General features: G+C 44.2%; 3 protein-coding genes across 3 annotated transcripts; all 3 read right to left on the bottom strand.

The window, feature by feature from the left end:
* Positions 1-1,825: 1,825 nt before the first annotated feature.
* LOC113887461 lies at positions 1,826-2,653 on the bottom strand. Its single transcript, XM_027534607.1, has 2 exons — positions 2,375-2,653; positions 1,826-2,189 (listed from the first exon to the last, which is right to left on the bottom strand). The coding sequence occupies exons 1-2, from the start codon at positions 2,492-2,494 to the stop codon at positions 1,965-1,967; spliced, it is 345 nt and encodes a 114-aa protein (XP_027390408.1). The 5' UTR covers positions 2,495-2,653; the 3' UTR covers positions 1,826-1,964.
* A 2,816-nt stretch (positions 2,654-5,469) lies between these two features.
* On the bottom strand, positions 5,470-6,297 carry LOC113887455. Its single transcript, XM_027534601.1, has 2 exons — positions 6,019-6,297; positions 5,470-5,833 (listed from the first exon to the last, which is right to left on the bottom strand). The coding sequence occupies exons 1-2, from the start codon at positions 6,136-6,138 to the stop codon at positions 5,609-5,611; spliced, it is 345 nt and encodes a 114-aa protein (XP_027390402.1). The 5' UTR covers positions 6,139-6,297; the 3' UTR covers positions 5,470-5,608.
* A 2,816-nt stretch (positions 6,298-9,113) lies between these two features.
* LOC113887458 lies at positions 9,114-9,941 on the bottom strand. Its single transcript, XM_027534604.1, has 2 exons — positions 9,663-9,941; positions 9,114-9,477 (listed from the first exon to the last, which is right to left on the bottom strand). Exons 1-2 carry the CDS (start codon positions 9,780-9,782, stop codon positions 9,253-9,255), a joined length of 345 nt encoding a protein of 114 aa, XP_027390405.1. The 5' UTR covers positions 9,783-9,941; the 3' UTR covers positions 9,114-9,252.
* Between the last annotated feature and the right edge of the window lie 7,898 nt (positions 9,942-17,839).

Below are 17,839 nucleotides of genomic sequence, written 5' to 3'. Positions count from 1 at the left end.
TACTTGGGTTTTTTCTTGTAATAAAAGTCTTCGTGGGCAATGCCCCCCAGTATTGCCTGCACGGGAGGTGGGCTACTCCCCCTGCTCCACCTGCGGGAGCCCATGGCTCCATTCTAAAGGCCTTTGGTCCAAAGAAGACATACAGATGGATAACAAACACATGAAAAGATGCTGAACATCACTCATTATCAGAGAAATGCAAATCAAAACCACAATGAGGTACCATCTCACGCCGGTCAGGATGGCTGCTATCCAAACATCTACAAGCAATAAATGCTTGAGAAAAGGGAACCCTCTTACTCTGTTGTGGGGAATGCAAACTAGTACAGCCACTATGGAGAACAGTGTGGAGATTCCTTAAAAAACTGGAACTGGAACTGCCATAGGACCCAGCAATCTCACTGCTGGGCATACACATCGAAGAAACCAGAATTGAAAGAGACCGCGTGTACCCCTTTGTTCATCACAGCACTGTTTCCAATAGGCAGGACATGGAAGCAACCTAGATGTCCATCAGCAGGCGAACGGACAAGAAAGCACTGGTGCATATACACAATGGAATATTACTCAGCCATTCAAAAGAATACACTTGAATCCGTTCTAATGAGGTGGATGAAACTGGAGCCTATTATACAGAGTGAAATAAGTCAGAAAGAAAAACACCAATACAGAATACTAACGCATATATATGGAATTTAGAAAGATGGTAATGATAACCCTGTATGCGAGACCATTAAAGAGACACAGATGTACAGAACAGTCTTTTGGACTCTGTGGGAGAAGGCGAGGGTGGGATGGTCTGAGAGAATAGGTTTTAAACATGTATATTATCGTAAGTGAATCAGATCGCCAGTCCAGGTTCGATGCATGAGACAGGGTGCTCGGGGCTGGTGCACTGGGATGACCCAGAGGAATGGGATGGGGAGGGAGGTGGGAGGGGGGTTTAGGATGGGGAAGACGTGTACACCCGTGATGGATTCATGTCAAGTATGGCAAAAACCACTACAGCATTGTAAAGTAATTAGCCTCCAATGAAAATAAATGCATTAAAAAAAATAAACTACATTCCTTTGCTAAAAATGGCCTAATCAATGTTGGCTTTGTGATGTCCAAAAACACCATGCTTTCCTTCCTTTCTTCCCTCCTTCCTCCCCCCTCTTCCTTTCCTTTTCTTTCTTATTATACAACTGTTAACGTTTGCTTTCCATTTATAGTTAATACAGAGTACTGGCACTCTTCCCCACGTTGTACAATACATCCTTGAGCTCATCTTACACCTAACACGGTGTGCCTCCCACTCCCCCACCTCTGTATAGCCCTTCCCTCATCCCCTCCCCGCTGGTAACCAGTAGATTGTTCTCTGTATTTGTGAGCCTCCATTTTTGTTATATTCTCTACTTGGTGGTGTTTTTAGATTCTATAAGTGATATCATACAGTATTTGTCTATCTCTGTCTGAGTTATTTTACTTCATAGTATACCTTCCATGTTGCTGCAAATGTCAATATTCCATTCCTTTTATGGGGCAACTTCCTTCTATGCCTTTTTAGCAAATGGCACTGCCACCGCACGCATGACATGGCTCCCCGGCTCAGTTTCCATCTCTGCACGCACGCAGAAAAACACCAAGTCCTCTTCCTCTTCTCCCATGGGAAGTGTATCTTTGAAGCTGAGTCTGGAACCAGTTCTTTCCCCCCCTACTTTCTGGCAAACTGGACCTTCTGGGCCCATCTCCAACCCCACAGGACCCATCTCTCTCCCTCTTCACACATTTGTCCCTGCCCTGCCCTCTCTGCCCGCACTCTCAGAGAACTCAGAGACAAACATAATTTCACATCAGGTTGATTTTATTTTCTTTTCATTCTTAATGTATGGAGTTGGTATAATAGTCACGTCTGTACTGTTGGCCAGTACTCAGCGGCAAGACCCCCGAAGAATTCTGAGGTCTCGAGCCATGCCTTCAAGTCACTGGCTGCCCACCGGTCCCGCTGGAATGACAGGGATCTCCACACTCTCTGGGACCTCCTCTGGTCCGTTCTGATTCAGCTCTTCATTCACCTTGCAACACTGGCTACAGAGCTTTGAGCCTCCGTTTTTTCTAAGGTTCCTTGTGGTGGGTGGTTTCTGAGAAGTTTTCTTGGTCAGCTTTGCCCGAAGGTGATTATTCACTCTCGCACTTGCCCTGGCCACCTGGAGAAAACAAGAGAGGGGTAGAGAATGGCATTGGTTTGGGGAAGAGGGTGAAGGTGGACAGGAACGACAGCTTCAGGAGAAGGGGTGTGGGCAGAGAAGGGTTATGTGCCAGGCAAGGCCAGGGCAGGGGGTCTTATGGGGTGGGGTCAATGGGAAGAGGAGTTTGGGTGGCCTCAGCTGACCTTGACATTTTTTGGGGGCCTCAGTTGAGAGGAGGTCTTCATCCTTTTGTCCCGGGTAACAGGAGGCAGGTGTTTCCTAACTACTCTGGAGCCTTGGGGCTTCCCAGTCCGCTTAGTCATTTTGAGGCCTCCCAGTGGTCTGCTCCAGAGCCCCTGAGCACCGCTATATATACCCCTCCCCAGGGAGACACACCCTCATGCTTTATGAGGTCAGCAAGTCTCCTGCCCAGCCAATGGTGGCCCTGGGTGGGCCTTGACATCACAAAGCCCCATCCTGACACCTCTAGCGGGGGATGGGGAGCAATTCAGATGTTTCGGTTGGAGAAATGAGGCATTTGTAATTCCCCTAAAGAGGCCTCCAAACTCCCTGCCAGCCTCATCTCTCTAAGTCAACTCTGATGGGTCACATGGCAGGGAGAGTGTGTCTCCTCCAAACCTTGTCTATTCTATCTATTTATGACTGTAAAAGTGTAAAGGAAATTAAAAAAAAAAATCTGAAAAAGATACAGCTTAAGCAGCCCCAGTGAACATAAGTTTATTTTCTTTGTTCCATAGTCTCAAAATAACTGACAATTAAGTATGAATTTCATTTAAAACCTATTTTTCAAATTCTGCAAGATACTTTGTGTTCAAATATAAGACGATTTTGTTCTTTGCAAGCTAAAAAAAGTTTGTACCTTGCAGTGAATACTTTGTTTCACTGATTTAGACCTAAATAAAAGTGCATCGTGTGCATTACCTTGACAATTTTTGTGGTATCACCCTGTATTTAGAATCAACTGTTTGAATGTGGGGTGCGTATTAGTACACTCCCTCGGGGACTGCAGGCTGTGCAGGAAGTGATCTCAAGGCCTTGCAAACCATTAAGGATGCTCTGGGGAAGGGAGCAGTGGTAACCATGGCAGCCTGTGTTGGTGACAATTGTTGAACAGGGTCTTCTCCTAATGAACTCCCTCATAGAAGACAATGAATTGTTAAAGATAAGTACTAAGACTGTGGCCGTGTGAATTTATACATATATATATATATATATATATATTTATTTATATATACATACACATGCACACACTTGTGTGCGTTTATATATATGTACACTAAAACTTTATACCTTGTGAATAATATGTAAAATATTAAAACCTGACATATATGACAACCAACTTTTCAAACTTAAACCAACACAATTTGGTTTTGCAGAGGAAACGTATGTCATTACTGCCATTATTTTAGAATACTGGAGTATGGAGATGGTAATCAAAACAGAACCAGCGTTTACTTGGGTTTTTTCTTGTAATAAAAGTCTTCGTGGGCAATGCCCCCCAGTATTGCCTGCACGGGAGGTGGGCTACTCCCCCTGCTCCACCTGCGGGAGCCCATGGCTCCATTCTAAAGGCCTTTGGTCCAAAGAAGACATACAGATGGATAACAAACACATGAAAAGATGCTGAACATCACTCATTATCAGAGAAATGCAAATCAAAACCACAATGAGGTACCATCTCACGCCGGTCAGGATGGCTGCTATCCAAACATCTACAAGCAATAAATGCTTGAGAAAAGGGAACCCTCTTACTCTGTTGTGGGGAATGCAAACTAGTACAGCCACTATGGAGAACAGTGTGGAGATTCCTTAAAAAACTGGAACTGGAACTGCCATAGGACCCAGCAATCTCACTGCTGGGCATACACATCGAAGAAACCAGAATTGAAAGAGACCGCGTGTACCCCTTTGTTCATCACAGCACTGTTTCCAATAGGCAGGACATGGAAGCAACCTAGATGTCCATCAGCAGGCGAACGGACAAGAAAGCACTGGTGCATATACACAATGGAATATTACTCAGCCATTCAAAAGAATACACTTGAATCCGTTCTAATGAGGTGGATGAAACTGGAGCCTATTATACAGAGTGAAATAAGTCAGAAAGAAAAACACCAATACAGAATACTAACGCATATATATGGAATTTAGAAAGATGGTAATGATAACCCTGTATGCGAGACCATTAAAGAGACACAGATGTACAGAACAGTCTTTTGGACTCTGTGGGAGAAGGCGAGGGTGGGATGGTCTGAGAGAATAGGTTTTAAACATGTATATTATCGTAAGTGAATCAGATCGCCAGTCCAGGTTCGATGCATGAGACAGGGTGCTCGGGGCTGGTGCACTGGGATGACCCAGAGGAATGGGATGGGGAGGGAGGTGGGAGGGGGGTTTAGGATGGGGAAGACGTGTACACCCGTGATGGATTCATGTCAAGTATGGCAAAAACCACTACAGCATTGTAAAGTAATTAGCCTCCAATGAAAATAAATGCATTAAAAAAAATAAACTACATTCCTTTGCTAAAAATGGCCTAATCAATGTTGGCTTTGTGATGTCCAAAAACACCATGCTTTCCTTCCTTTCTTCCCTCCTTCCTCCCCCCTCTTCCTTTCCTTTTCTTTCTTATTATACAACTGTTAACGTTTGCTTTCCATTTATAGTTAATACAGAGTACTGGCACTCTTCCCCACGTTGTACAATACATCCTTGAGCTCATCTTACACCTAACACGGTGTGCCTCCCACTCCCCCACCTCTGTATAGCCCTTCCCTCATCCCCTCCCCGCTGGTAACCAGTAGATTGTTCTCTGTATTTGTGAGCCTCCATTTTTGTTATATTCTCTACTTGGTGGTGTTTTTAGATTCTATAAGTGATATCATACAGTATTTGTCTATCTCTGTCTGAGTTATTTTACTTCATAGTATACCTTCCATGTTGCTGCAAATGTCAATATTCCATTCCTTTTATGGGGCAACTTCCTTCTATGCCTTTTTAGCAAATGGCACTGCCACCGCACGCATGACATGGCTCCCCGGCTCAGTTTCCATCTCTGCACGCACGCAGAAAAACACCAAGTCCTCTTCCTCTTCTCCCATGGGAAGTGTATCTTTGAAGCTGAGTCTGGAACCAGTTCTTTCCCCCCCTACTTTCTGGCAAACTGGACCTTCTGGGCCCATCTCCAACCCCACAGGACCCATCTCTCTCCCTCTTCACACATTTGTCCCTGCCCTGCCCTCTCTGCCCGCACTCTCAGAGAACTCAGAGACAAACATAATTTCACATCAGGTTGATTTTATTTTCTTTTCATTCTTAATGTATGGAGTTGGTATAATAGTCACGTCTGTACTGTTGGCCAGTACTCAGCGGCAAGACCCCCGAAGAATTCTGAGGTCTCGAGCCATGCCTTCAAGTCACTGGCTGCCCACCGGTCCCGCTGGAATGACAGGGATCTCCACACTCTCTGGGACCTCCTCTGGTCCGTTCTGATTCAGCTCTTCATTCACCTTGCAACACTGGCTACAGAGCTTTGAGCCTCCGTTTTTTCTAAGGTTCCTTGTGGTGGGTGGTTTCTGAGAAGTTTTCTTGGTCAGCTTTGCCCGAAGGTGATTATTCACTCTCGCACTTGCCCTGGCCACCTGGAGAAAACAAGAGAGGGGTAGAGAATGGCATTGGTTTGGGGAAGAGGGTGAAGGTGGACAGGAACGACAGCTTCAGGAGAAGGGGTGTGGGCAGAGAAGGGTTATGTGCCAGGCAAGGCCAGGGCAGGGGGTCTTATGGGGTGGGGTCAATGGGAAGAGGAGTTTGGGTGGCCTCAGCTGACCTTGACATTTTTTGGGGGCCTCAGTTGAGAGGAGGTCTTCATCCTTTTGTCCCGGGTAACAGGAGGCAGGTGTTTCCTAACTACTCTGGAGCCTTGGGGCTTCCCAGTCCGCTTAGTCATTTTGAGGCCTCCCAGTGGTCTGCTCCAGAGCCCCTGAGCACCGCTATATATACCCCTCCCCAGGGAGACACACCCTCATGCTTTATGAGGTCAGCAAGTCTCCTGCCCAGCCAATGGTGGCCCTGGGTGGGCCTTGACATCACAAAGCCCCATCCTGACACCTCTAGCGGGGGATGGGGAGCAATTCAGATGTTTCGGTTGGAGAAATGAGGCATTTGTAATTCCCCTAAAGAGGCCTCCAAACTCCCTGCCAGCCTCATCTCTCTAAGTCAACTCTGATGGGTCACATGGCAGGGAGAGTGTGTCTCCTCCAAACCTTGTCTATTCTATCTATTTATGACTGTAAAAGTGTAAAGGAAATTAAAAAAAAAAATCTGAAAAAGATACAGCTTAAGCAGCCCCAGTGAACATAAGTTTATTTTCTTTGTTCCATAGTCTCAAAATAACTGACAATTAAGTATGAATTTCATTTAAAACCTATTTTTCAAATTCTGCAAGATACTTTGTGTTCAAATATAAGACGATTTTGTTCTTTGCAAGCTAAAAAAAGTTTGTACCTTGCAGTGAATACTTTGTTTCACTGATTTAGACCTAAATAAAAGTGCATCGTGTGCATTACCTTGACAATTTTTGTGGTATCACCCTGTATTTAGAATCAACTGTTTGAATGTGGGGTGCGTATTAGTACACTCCCTCGGGGACTGCAGGCTGTGCAGGAAGTGATCTCAAGGCCTTGCAAACCATTAAGGATGCTCTGGGGAAGGGAGCAGTGGTAACCATGGCAGCCTGTGTTGGTGACAATTGTTGAACAGGGTCTTCTCCTAATGAACTCCCTCATAGAAGACAATGAATTGTTAAAGATAAGTACTAAGACTGTGGCCGTGTGAATTTATACATATATATATATATATATATATATTTATTTATATATACATACACATGCACACACTTGTGTGCGTTTATATATATGTACACTAAAACTTTATACCTTGTGAATAATATGTAAAATATTAAAACCTGACATATATGACAACCAACTTTTCAAACTTAAACCAACACAATTTGGTTTTGCAGAGGAAACGTATGTCATTACTGCCATTATTTTAGAATACTGGAGTATGGAGATGGTAATCAAAACAGAACCAGCGTTTACTTGGGTTTTTTCTTGTAATAAAAGTCTTCGTGGGCAATGCCCCCCAGTATTGCCTGCACGGGAGGTGGGCTACTCCCCCTGCTCCACCTGCGGGAGCCCATGGCTCCATTCTAAAGGCCTTTGGTCCAAAGAAGACATACAGATGGATAACAAACACATGAAAAGATGCTGAACATCACTCATTATCAGAGAAATGCAAATCAAAACCACAATGAGGTACCATCTCACGCCGGTCAGGATGGCTGCTATCCAAACATCTACAAGCAATAAATGCTTGAGAAAAGGGAACCCTCTTACTCTGTTGTGGGGAATGCAAACTAGTACAGCCACTATGGAGAACAGTGTGGAGATTCCTTAAAAAACTGGAACTGGAACTGCCATAGGACCCAGCAATCTCACTGCTGGGCATACACATCGAAGAAACCAGAATTGAAAGAGACCGCGTGTACCCCTTTGTTCATCACAGCACTGTTTCCAATAGGCAGGACATGGAAGCAACCTAGATGTCCATCAGCAGGCGAACGGACAAGAAAGCACTGGTGCATATACACAATGGAATATTACTCAGCCATTCAAAAGAATACACTTGAATCCGTTCTAATGAGGTGGATGAAACTGGAGCCTATTATACAGAGTGAAATAAGTCAGAAAGAAAAACACCAATACAGAATACTAACGCATATATATGGAATTTAGAAAGATGGTAATGATAACCCTGTATGCGAGACCATTAAAGAGACACAGATGTACAGAACAGTCTTTTGGACTCTGTGGGAGAAGGCGAGGGTGGGATGGTCTGAGAGAATAGGTTTTAAACATGTATATTATCGTAAGTGAATCAGATCGCCAGTCCAGGTTCGATGCATGAGACAGGGTGCTCGGGGCTGGTGCACTGGGATGACCCAGAGGAATGGGATGGGGAGGGAGGTGGGAGGGGGGTTTAGGATGGGGAAGACGTGTACACCCGTGATGGATTCATGTCAAGTATGGCAAAAACCACTACAGCATTGTAAAGTAATTAGCCTCCAATGAAAATAAATGCATTAAAAAAAATAAACTACATTCCTTTGCTAAAAATGGCCTAATCAATGTTGGCTTTGTGATGTCCAAAAACACCATGCTTTCCTTCCTTTCTTCCCTCCTTCCTCCCCCCTCTTCCTTTCCTTTTCTTTCTTATTATACAACTGTTAACGTTTGCTTTCCATTTATAGTTAATACAGAGTACTGGCACTCTTCCCCACGTTGTACAATACATCCTTGAGCTCATCTTACACCTAACACGGTGTGCCTCCCACTCCCCCACCTCTGTATAGCCCTTCCCTCATCCCCTCCCCGCTGGTAACCAGTAGATTGTTCTCTGTATTTGTGAGCCTCCATTTTTGTTATATTCTCTACTTGGTGGTGTTTTTAGATTCTATAAGTGATATCATACAGTATTTGTCTATCTCTGTCTGAGTTATTTTACTTCATAGTATACCTTCCATGTTGCTGCAAATGTCAATATTCCATTCCTTTTATGGGGCAACTTCCTTCTATGCCTTTTTAGCAAATGGCACTGCCACCGCACGCATGACATGGCTCCCCGGCTCAGTTTCCATCTCTGCACGCACGCAGAAAAACACCAAGTCCTCTTCCTCTTCTCCCATGGGAAGTGTATCTTTGAAGCTGAGTCTGGAACCAGTTCTTTCCCCCCCTACTTTCTGGCAAACTGGACCTTCTGGGCCCATCTCCAACCCCACAGGACCCATCTCTCTCCCTCTTCACACATTTGTCCCTGCCCTGCCCTCTCTGCCCGCACTCTCAGAGAACTCAGAGACAAACATAATTTCACATCAGGTTGATTTTATTTTCTTTTCATTCTTAATGTATGGAGTTGGTATAATAGTCACGTCTGTACTGTTGGCCAGTACTCAGCGGCAAGACCCCCGAAGAATTCTGAGGTCTCGAGCCATGCCTTCAAGTCACTGGCTGCCCACCGGTCCCGCTGGAATGACAGGGATCTCCACACTCTCTGGGACCTCCTCTGGTCCGTTCTGATTCAGCTCTTCATTCACCTTGCAACACTGGCTACAGAGCTTTGAGCCTCCGTTTTTTCTAAGGTTCCTTGTGGTGGGTGGTTTCTGAGAAGTTTTCTTGGTCAGCTTTGCCCGAAGGTGATTATTCACTCTCGCACTTGCCCTGGCCACCTGGAGAAAACAAGAGAGGGGTAGAGAATGGCATTGGTTTGGGGAAGAGGGTGAAGGTGGACAGGAACGACAGCTTCAGGAGAAGGGGTGTGGGCAGAGAAGGGTTATGTGCCAGGCAAGGCCAGGGCAGGGGGTCTTATGGGGTGGGGTCAATGGGAAGAGGAGTTTGGGTGGCCTCAGCTGACCTTGACATTTTTTGGGGGCCTCAGTTGAGAGGAGGTCTTCATCCTTTTGTCCCGGGTAACAGGAGGCAGGTGTTTCCTAACTACTCTGGAGCCTTGGGGCTTCCCAGTCCGCTTAGTCATTTTGAGGCCTCCCAGTGGTCTGCTCCAGAGCCCCTGAGCACCGCTATATATACCCCTCCCCAGGGAGACACACCCTCATGCTTTATGAGGTCAGCAAGTCTCCTGCCCAGCCAATGGTGGCCCTGGGTGGGCCTTGACATCACAAAGCCCCATCCTGACACCTCTAGCGGGGGATGGGGAGCAATTCAGATGTTTCGGTTGGAGAAATGAGGCATTTGTAATTCCCCTAAAGAGGCCTCCAAACTCCCTGCCAGCCTCATCTCTCTAAGTCAACTCTGATGGGTCACATGGCAGGGAGAGTGTGTCTCCTCCAAACCTTGTCTATTCTATCTATTTATGACTGTAAAAGTGTAAAGGAAATTAAAAAAAAAAATCTGAAAAAGATACAGCTTAAGCAGCCCCAGTGAACATAAGTTTATTTTCTTTGTTCCATAGTCTCAAAATAACTGACAATTAAGTATGAATTTCATTTAAAACCTATTTTTCAAATTCTGCAAGATACTTTGTGTTCAAATATAAGACGATTTTGTTCTTTGCAAGCTAAAAAAAGTTTGTACCTTGCAGTGAATACTTTGTTTCACTGATTTAGACCTAAATAAAAGTGCATCGTGTGCATTACCTTGACAATTTTTGTGGTATCACCCTGTATTTAGAATCAACTGTTTGAATGTGGGGTGCGTATTAGTACACTCCCTCGGGGACTGCAGGCTGTGCAGGAAGTGATCTCAAGGCCTTGCAAACCATTAAGGATGCTCTGGGGAAGGGAGCAGTGGTAACCATGGCAGCCTGTGTTGGTGACAATTGTTGAACAGGGTCTTCTCCTAATGAACTCCCTCATAGAAGACAATGAATTGTTAAAGATAAGTACTAAGACTGTGGCCGTGTGAATTTATACATATATATATATATATATATATTTATTTATATATACATACACATGCACACACTTGTGTGCGTTTATATATATGTACACTAAAACTTTATACCTTGTGAATAATATGTAAAATATTAAAACCTGACATATATGACAACCAACTTTTCAAACTTAAACCAACACAATTTGGTTTTGCAGAGGAAACGTATGTCATTACTGCCATTATTTTAGAATACTGGAGTATGGAGATGGTAATCAAAACAGAACCAGCGTTTACTTGGGTTTTTTCTTGTAATAAAAGTCTTCGTGGGCAATGCCCCCAGTATTGCCTGCACGGGAGGTGGGCTACTCCCCCTGCTCCACCTGCGGGAGCCCATGGCTCCATTCTAAAGGCCTTTGGTCCAAAGAAGACATACAGATGGATAACAAACACATGAAAAGATGCTGAACATCACTCATTATCAGAGAAATGCAAATCAAAACCACAATGAGGTACCATCTCACGCCGGTCAGGATGGCTGCTATCCAAACATCTACAAGCAATAAATGCTTGAGAAAAGGGAACCCTCTTACTCTGTTGTGGGGAATGCAAACTAGTACAGCCACTATGGAGAACAGTGTGGAGATTCCTTAAAAAACTGGAACTGGAACTGCCATAGGACCCAGCAATCTCACTGCTGGGCATACACATCGAAGAAACCAGAATTGAAAGAGACCGCGTGTACCCCTTTGTTCATCACAGCACTGTTTCCAATAGGCAGGACATGGAAGCAACCTAGATGTCCATCAGCAGGCGAACGGACAAGAAAGCACTGGTGCATATACACAATGGAATATTACTCAGCCATTCAAAAGAATACACTTGAATCCGTTCTAATGAGGTGGATGAAACTGGAGCCTATTATACAGAGTGAAATAAGTCAGAAAGAAAAACACCAATACAGAATACTAACGCATATATATGGAATTTAGAAAGATGGTAATGATAACCCTGTATGCGAGACCATTAAGAGACACAGATGTACAGAACAGTCTTTTGGACTCTGTGGGAGAAGGCGAGGGTGGGATGGTCTGAGAGAATAGGTTTTAAACATGTATATTATCGTAAGTGAATCAGATCGCCAGTCCAGGTTCGATGCATGAGACAGGGTGCTCGGGGCTGGTGCACTGGGATGACCCAGAGGAATGGGATGGGAGGGAGGTGGGAGGGGGGTTTAGGATGGGGAAGACGTGTACACCCGTGATGGATTCATGTCAAGTATGGCAAAAACCACTACAGCATTGTAAAGTAATTAGCCTCCAATGAAAATAAATGCATTAAAAAAAATAAACTACATTCCTTTGCTAAAAATGGCCTAATCAATGTTGGCTTTGTGATGTCCAAAAACACCATGCTTTCCTTCCTTTCTTCCCTCCTTCCTCCCCCCTCTTCCTTTCCTTTTCTTTCTTATTATACAACTGTTAACGTTTGCTTTCCATTTATAGTTAATACAGAGTACTGGCACTCTTCCCCACGTTGTACAATACATCCTTGAGCTCATCTTACACCTAACACGGTGTGCCTCCCACTCCCCCACCTCTGTATAGCCCTTCCCTCATCCCCTCCCCGCTGGTAACCAGTAGATTGTTCTCTGTATTTGTGAGCCTCCATTTTTGTTATATTCTCTACTTGGTGGTGTTTTTAGATTCTATAAGTGATATCATACAGTATTTGTCTATCTCTGTCTGAGTTTATTTTACTTCATAGTTACCTTCCATGTTGCTGCAAATGTCAATATTTCCATTCCTTTTATGGGGCAACTTCCTTCTATGGCCTTTTAGCAATGGCACTGCCACCACGCACGCATGACATGGCTCCCCGGCTCAGTTTCCATCTCTGCACGCACGCAGAAAAACACAAGTCCTCTTCCTCTTCTCCCATGGGAAGTGTATCTTTGAAGCTGAGTCTGGAACCAGTTCTTCCCCCCTACTTTCTGGCAAACTGGACCTTCTGGGCCCATCTCCAACCCCACAGGACCCATCTCTCTCCCTCTTCACACATTTGTCCCTGCCTGCCCTCTCTGCCCGCACTCTCAGAGAACTCAGAGACAAACATAATTTACATCAGGTTGATTTTATTTTTTTTCATTCTTAATGTATGGAGTTGGTATAATAGTCACGTCTGTACTGTTGGCCAGTACTCAGCGGCAAGACCCCCGAAGAATTCTGAGGTCTCGAGCCATGCCTTCAAGTCACTGGCTGCCCACCGGTCCCGCTGGAATGACAGGGATCTCCACAATTTTCGGGGGTCTTGCCGCGAGTACTGGCACAGTACAGAACGTGATATCTATTACCCAACTCATACATTAAGAATGAAAAGAAACTAAAATAACCTCTGATGTGAAATTATGTTTGTCCTGAGTGTTCTGAAAGTTGCGGCAGAAGGGGCAGGGCAGGGACAAAGTGTGAAGAGGAGAGAGTGGGCCTGTGGGGGTTGAGATGGCCAGAAGGCTCAGTTTGACCAGAAAGTAGGGGGGGAAGATGGTTCCAGACTCAGCTTCAAAGTATCACTTCCAGGGAGAAGAGGAAGAGGACTTTGGTGTTTTTCTGCCGGTGCGTGCAAGATGGAAACTGAAGCCGGGAGAGCGATGTCATGCGTGGGCAGGCTTGGCTAAAAGTGCCATTGCGTAAAGGAAAAGACTTGCCCCATAAAAGGAAGTGGAATTATGACATTGCAGCAACATGGAAAGGTATAACTATGAAGTAATATAACTCAGACAGAGATAGGACAAATACTGTATGATATCATTATAGAAGTCAATAACACCACCAATAGAGAATATAACAAAATGAGGCTCAGCGGTATAGATACAGAGAGAGCAGTCTACTGGTTACCAGCGGGAGGGGATGAGGGAAGCGGTATACAGAGGTGGGGAAGTGGGAGGCACCCTGTTAGGTGAGATGTGAGCTCGAAGGATGTAGTGTGTAGCAACGTGGGGTAAGAGCTGCCGTATGTGATCTGGTTATTAACTAAAATGGAAAGAAGACGTATACCAGTTTGTATTATAGAAAGAAAGAAAGGAAGAGGGGGGGGAAGGAGGGGAAGAAAGGGAAGGAAAAGCATGGTGGTTTTTTGAATCACAAGCCAACTTGATTAGGATTTTTTAGCAAAGGAATGTGTTCTAGTTTATTTGTTTAATAGCATTTATTTTCTTGGGAGTATATACGTGTTACAATGGCGTGAGTTGGTTTTGCAAGTTGACATGAATCATCATGGGTGTACACGTCTTCCCCATCCAAACCCCTCCCACCCCTCGCCCATCCCATTCTCCTGGTGTCATCCCAGTGCACAGCCCCGACGACCGTGTCTCTGATGAACTGGATGCGTTGATTTACTACGATAAATACATGTTTAAACTATTCTCTCAGACATCCACCTCGCCTTAACTCCCACAGAGGCTCAAAGATGTTCGTACATCTGTGTCTCTTAATGGTTGCATACAGTTATTATTACCACTTTCTAAATCCTCATATATATGGTAGTAGCTGTATTGGGTTTTTTTTCTGATTATTTACTCTGGTAATAATAGCTCCAGTTCTATCCACCTCATTAGAACGATTCAAGGTATTCTTTTGAATGGTGATAATACTCATTGTGATATATGCACAGTGCTTTCTTGTCCTTCGCCTGCTGATGACATCTGGTTGCTTCCATTCCGCGCTATTGGAACATGCTGTGATGAACAAAGGACACGCGGTCTCTTTAACTTCTGTTTCTTCGATGGCTATTGCCCAGGTGGATTGTGGTCCTATGCAGTTCCAGTTCCAGTTTTTTTAAGGGAATCTCTCACCTGTTTCTAAGTGGCTTGTATAGTCTTTGCATTCCCACAAACAGATAAGAGGGGTCCTTTTTCAAGCATTTTATGTTGTAGAGTGTTTGGATAGCACACACTGACCGGCCGTGAGATGGAACCTTCATTGTGGTTTTGATTTGCATTTCCGATAAATGAGTGATGTTCAGTCTTCTTCATGGTTGTTATCCTCGTATGTCTTTTGAAACAAGGCTTAGAATGACCTGGGTCCAAGGTGGAGAGGAAGTAGCACCTCCGTGCAGGCATCTGGGGGCATTGCAAAAGACTTTTATTCAAGAAAAACCAGAAGCTGGTGCTTGTTTTTGATTACATTCCCATATTTTTCCCAGTGATTCTAAATAATGTAGTTAATGATACGTTCTCTGCACAAACAAATGTGTTGTTTAAGTTTGAAAAGTTTTTGTCATATATAGTTTTAATATTATTACATATTATTCACAAGGTATAAAGTTTTAGTGGTACAATATATAAAGCCACAAAGTGTGTTGCATGTGTATGTATATATGATAAGAATATTATATTATAATATATTTTTTAATGTAAATTTCAAAAATACACAAGCACAGTCTTAGATTATCTTTAACATTCTATTGTCGTTCTATGAGGGAGTTCATTAGGAGAAGACCTGTTCATCAATTGCACACACAGGTGCCTGGTTCACTGCTCCTTCCAGAGATCTTAATGGTTGCAAGGCCTTGAGATACTTCTGCACAGCCTGCAGTCCCGAGGGAGTTACTAATAGCCCACCCCACAGTCCAAAAGTGATTCTAAATACAGGGTGATACCACAAAAATTTCAAGGTAATCACACGAGCACCTTTTATTTAGTCTAATCAGTAACAAAGTATTCTGCAAGGTCAACTTTTTTACTTGAAAAAATAAATCGTCTTATATTATGACACAAGATCTTGAAGAATTTTGAAAAAGGTTGGTTAAAATTCATACTTAATTTCATTATTTTGAGACTATGAGACAAAAAAAAATTAAACCTTAGTGATTCTGGGGTGTCTTAGCTGTATTTTTTCAAGGATTTTTTTTTAATTTCCTCTCTTTTAAACAGTCATAAAGAGAGATATAGACAAGGTTGGAGGAGACACACTCTCTCCTGCAGTGACACCATCAGAGTTGACTTAGAGAGATGAGGCTGGCGGGGAGTTTGGAGCTGCTTTAGGGGAATTACAAATGCCTTCATTTCTCAACAACATCTGAATTGCTCCCCATCCCCCGCTAGAGGTGTCAGAATGGGGATTGTGATGTCAAAGGCCACCAGGGCCACCATTGGCTGGGCAGGAACTTGCGACTCTAAAGAATGAGGGTGTTCTCCTGGGGAGGGTATTATAGCGGGCTCAGGGGCCTGAGCAGACATGGGAGGCTGCAAAAGACTAAGCGAACGGGACAGCCAAGGCTCCAGCGTAGTTAGAATACACCTGCCTTCCTGTTACCCGGGACAAAAGGTGAAGACCTCTACTGGAGGCCCCGAAAAAAATGTCAATCAGTGAGTCGCACCCAAACCTCTTCCATTGCCCGACCCCATAAGACCCCTGCCCTGGCCTTCGCTGGACATAAACCTTCTCTGCCACACCCTTTCTCCTGAACTGTCGTTTCCTTCCACTTTCACCTCTCCCCAAAGCCAAGCTCATGCTCTACCCTTCTTTGTTTTCTCCAGGTGGCCAGGGCAAGTGCGAGAGAATAATCACTATCGGCAAAAGCTGACCAAGAAAATTTCAGAAGAAACCACCCACCAAAGGAACCTTGAGAAAAGGAGGCAAAGCTTGTAGCCAGTGTTGCAAGGTGAATGAGAGGCTGAATAGAAGACAGAGGAGGTCAGAGAGTGTGGAGAATCCTGTCAGTCCAGCGGGGACCGCGTGGGCAGCCAGTGACTGAAGGCAGGTCGAGACCCAGAATCTCGGGGTTTGCGGCTGAGTAGCGCCAACAAGTACAGACGTGACTATTATACAACCCATTCATCTAAGAATGAAAAGAAAATATAAATCAACCTATGTGAAATTATTGTTTGTCTCTGAGTCTCTGAGAGTGCGGGCAGGAGAGGGCGGGACAAATGTGTGAAGAGGAGAGAGAGGGTCCTGTGGGTTGGAGATGGGCCAGAGGTCAGTTTGAGAAGTAGGGGGGAGAAAAACTGGTCAGACTCAGCTTCAAAATAACACTCTCCTGGGAGAAGAGGAAGAGGACTTTGTTGTTTTCTCTGCGTGTCAGAGTGAGAAATGAGCCGGGGAGAATGTTGGTTCGCAGGTGGCAGTGCATTTGCTAAAAAGGCTAGAAGGAAGTTGCCCATAAAGGAAGATAATGACATTTGCAGCACATGAGAGGTTACTATGAAGTAAAATACCTCAGACAGAGATAGACAAACTGTATGATATATTATAGAAATTAAAAACCACCAAGTAAGATATAACAAAATGGAGGCTCACAAATAAGAGAAAATCTAATGTGTTACAGCGGGGAGGGGATGAGGGAAGGCTTATACAGAGGATGGGGAGGGGAGGCACACCGTGTTGGGTGTAAGATGAGCGTCAAGGATGTATGTCAAACGTGGGGAAGAGTGCAGTCATCTGTGATTAATATAAATGGAAAGCAAACGTTAACAGTTTATGTAATAAGAAAAAAGGAAGGAAGAGGGGGGGATGGAAGGAGAAGAAAAGGAAGGAAAGCATGGTGTTTTGGACTACAAACCAACATATAGATTGTTTTAAGCAAAGGAATGTAGTTATTTTTTTAATGCATTTAATTTTCATTGGAGAGCTATTATTTACAAGCTAGTGTGGTATTTTGCATTACTTGACATGAATCCATCACGGGTGGACATCATTCCGCACACTAAACCCCCCTCATCCTCCCATCCATTCCTCGGTATCCCAGTGCACAGCCGAGCACCTGTCTCATGCATCGAAGTGAACTGGCGATTGGATTACTTACACATAATAACTGTTTAAACCTATTCTCTCAGACCATCCCACCCCTCGCTTTCCACAGAGCTCAAAAGATTTTGTACATTGTGTCTCTTTAATTGGTCTCGCATACAGGGTTATCATTACCAATCTTTCTAAATTCTATATATGCGTTGTATCTGATTGGTGTTTTTTTCTGACTTATTTTACTTGTATAATAGGCTCAGTTTCATCCACCGTCATTAGAAGGATTCTAAGTGGTATTCTTTGAATGGCTGAGTAATATTCATTGTGTATATGCACATTGCTTTCTTGTCGTTCGGCTGCTGATGGACATTAGGTGTGTCCGTGCTGCTATTGGAAACCAGTGCTGTGATGAACAAAGCGGGACACGCGGTCTTTTCAATTCTGTTTTCGATGTGTAATG

The sequence above is a fragment of the Bos indicus x Bos taurus genome, chromosome X (genome assembly GCF_003369695.1).
Source record: "Bos indicus x Bos taurus breed Angus x Brahman F1 hybrid chromosome X, Bos_hybrid_MaternalHap_v2.0, whole genome shotgun sequence".
Classification (NCBI taxonomy): domain Eukaryota; kingdom Metazoa; phylum Chordata; class Mammalia; order Artiodactyla; family Bovidae; genus Bos; species Bos indicus x Bos taurus.
Note: the sequence above shows the minus strand (reverse complement) of the source record. Positions and strands in the feature narration are given on the sequence as shown.

Bases quoted from the DNA above. Each gene is read 5' to 3' on its own strand.
- LOC113887461 (XM_027534607.1), bottom strand. From the start codon at position 2,494: ATGACTAAGCGGACTGGGAAGCCCCAAGGCTCCAGAGTAGTTAGGAAA. The intron at 2,190-2,374 runs GTCAGCTGAGGC...TGTTTTCTCCAG, and splicing joins GGCCCCCAAAAAATGTCAAG to GTGGCCAGGGCAAGTGCGAG.
- LOC113887455 (XM_027534601.1), bottom strand. From the start codon at position 6,138: ATGACTAAGCGGACTGGGAAGCCCCAAGGCTCCAGAGTAGTTAGGAAA. The intron at 5,834-6,018 runs GTCAGCTGAGGC...TGTTTTCTCCAG, and splicing joins GGCCCCCAAAAAATGTCAAG to GTGGCCAGGGCAAGTGCGAG.
- LOC113887458 (XM_027534604.1), bottom strand. From the start codon at position 9,782: ATGACTAAGCGGACTGGGAAGCCCCAAGGCTCCAGAGTAGTTAGGAAA. The intron at 9,478-9,662 runs GTCAGCTGAGGC...TGTTTTCTCCAG, and splicing joins GGCCCCCAAAAAATGTCAAG to GTGGCCAGGGCAAGTGCGAG.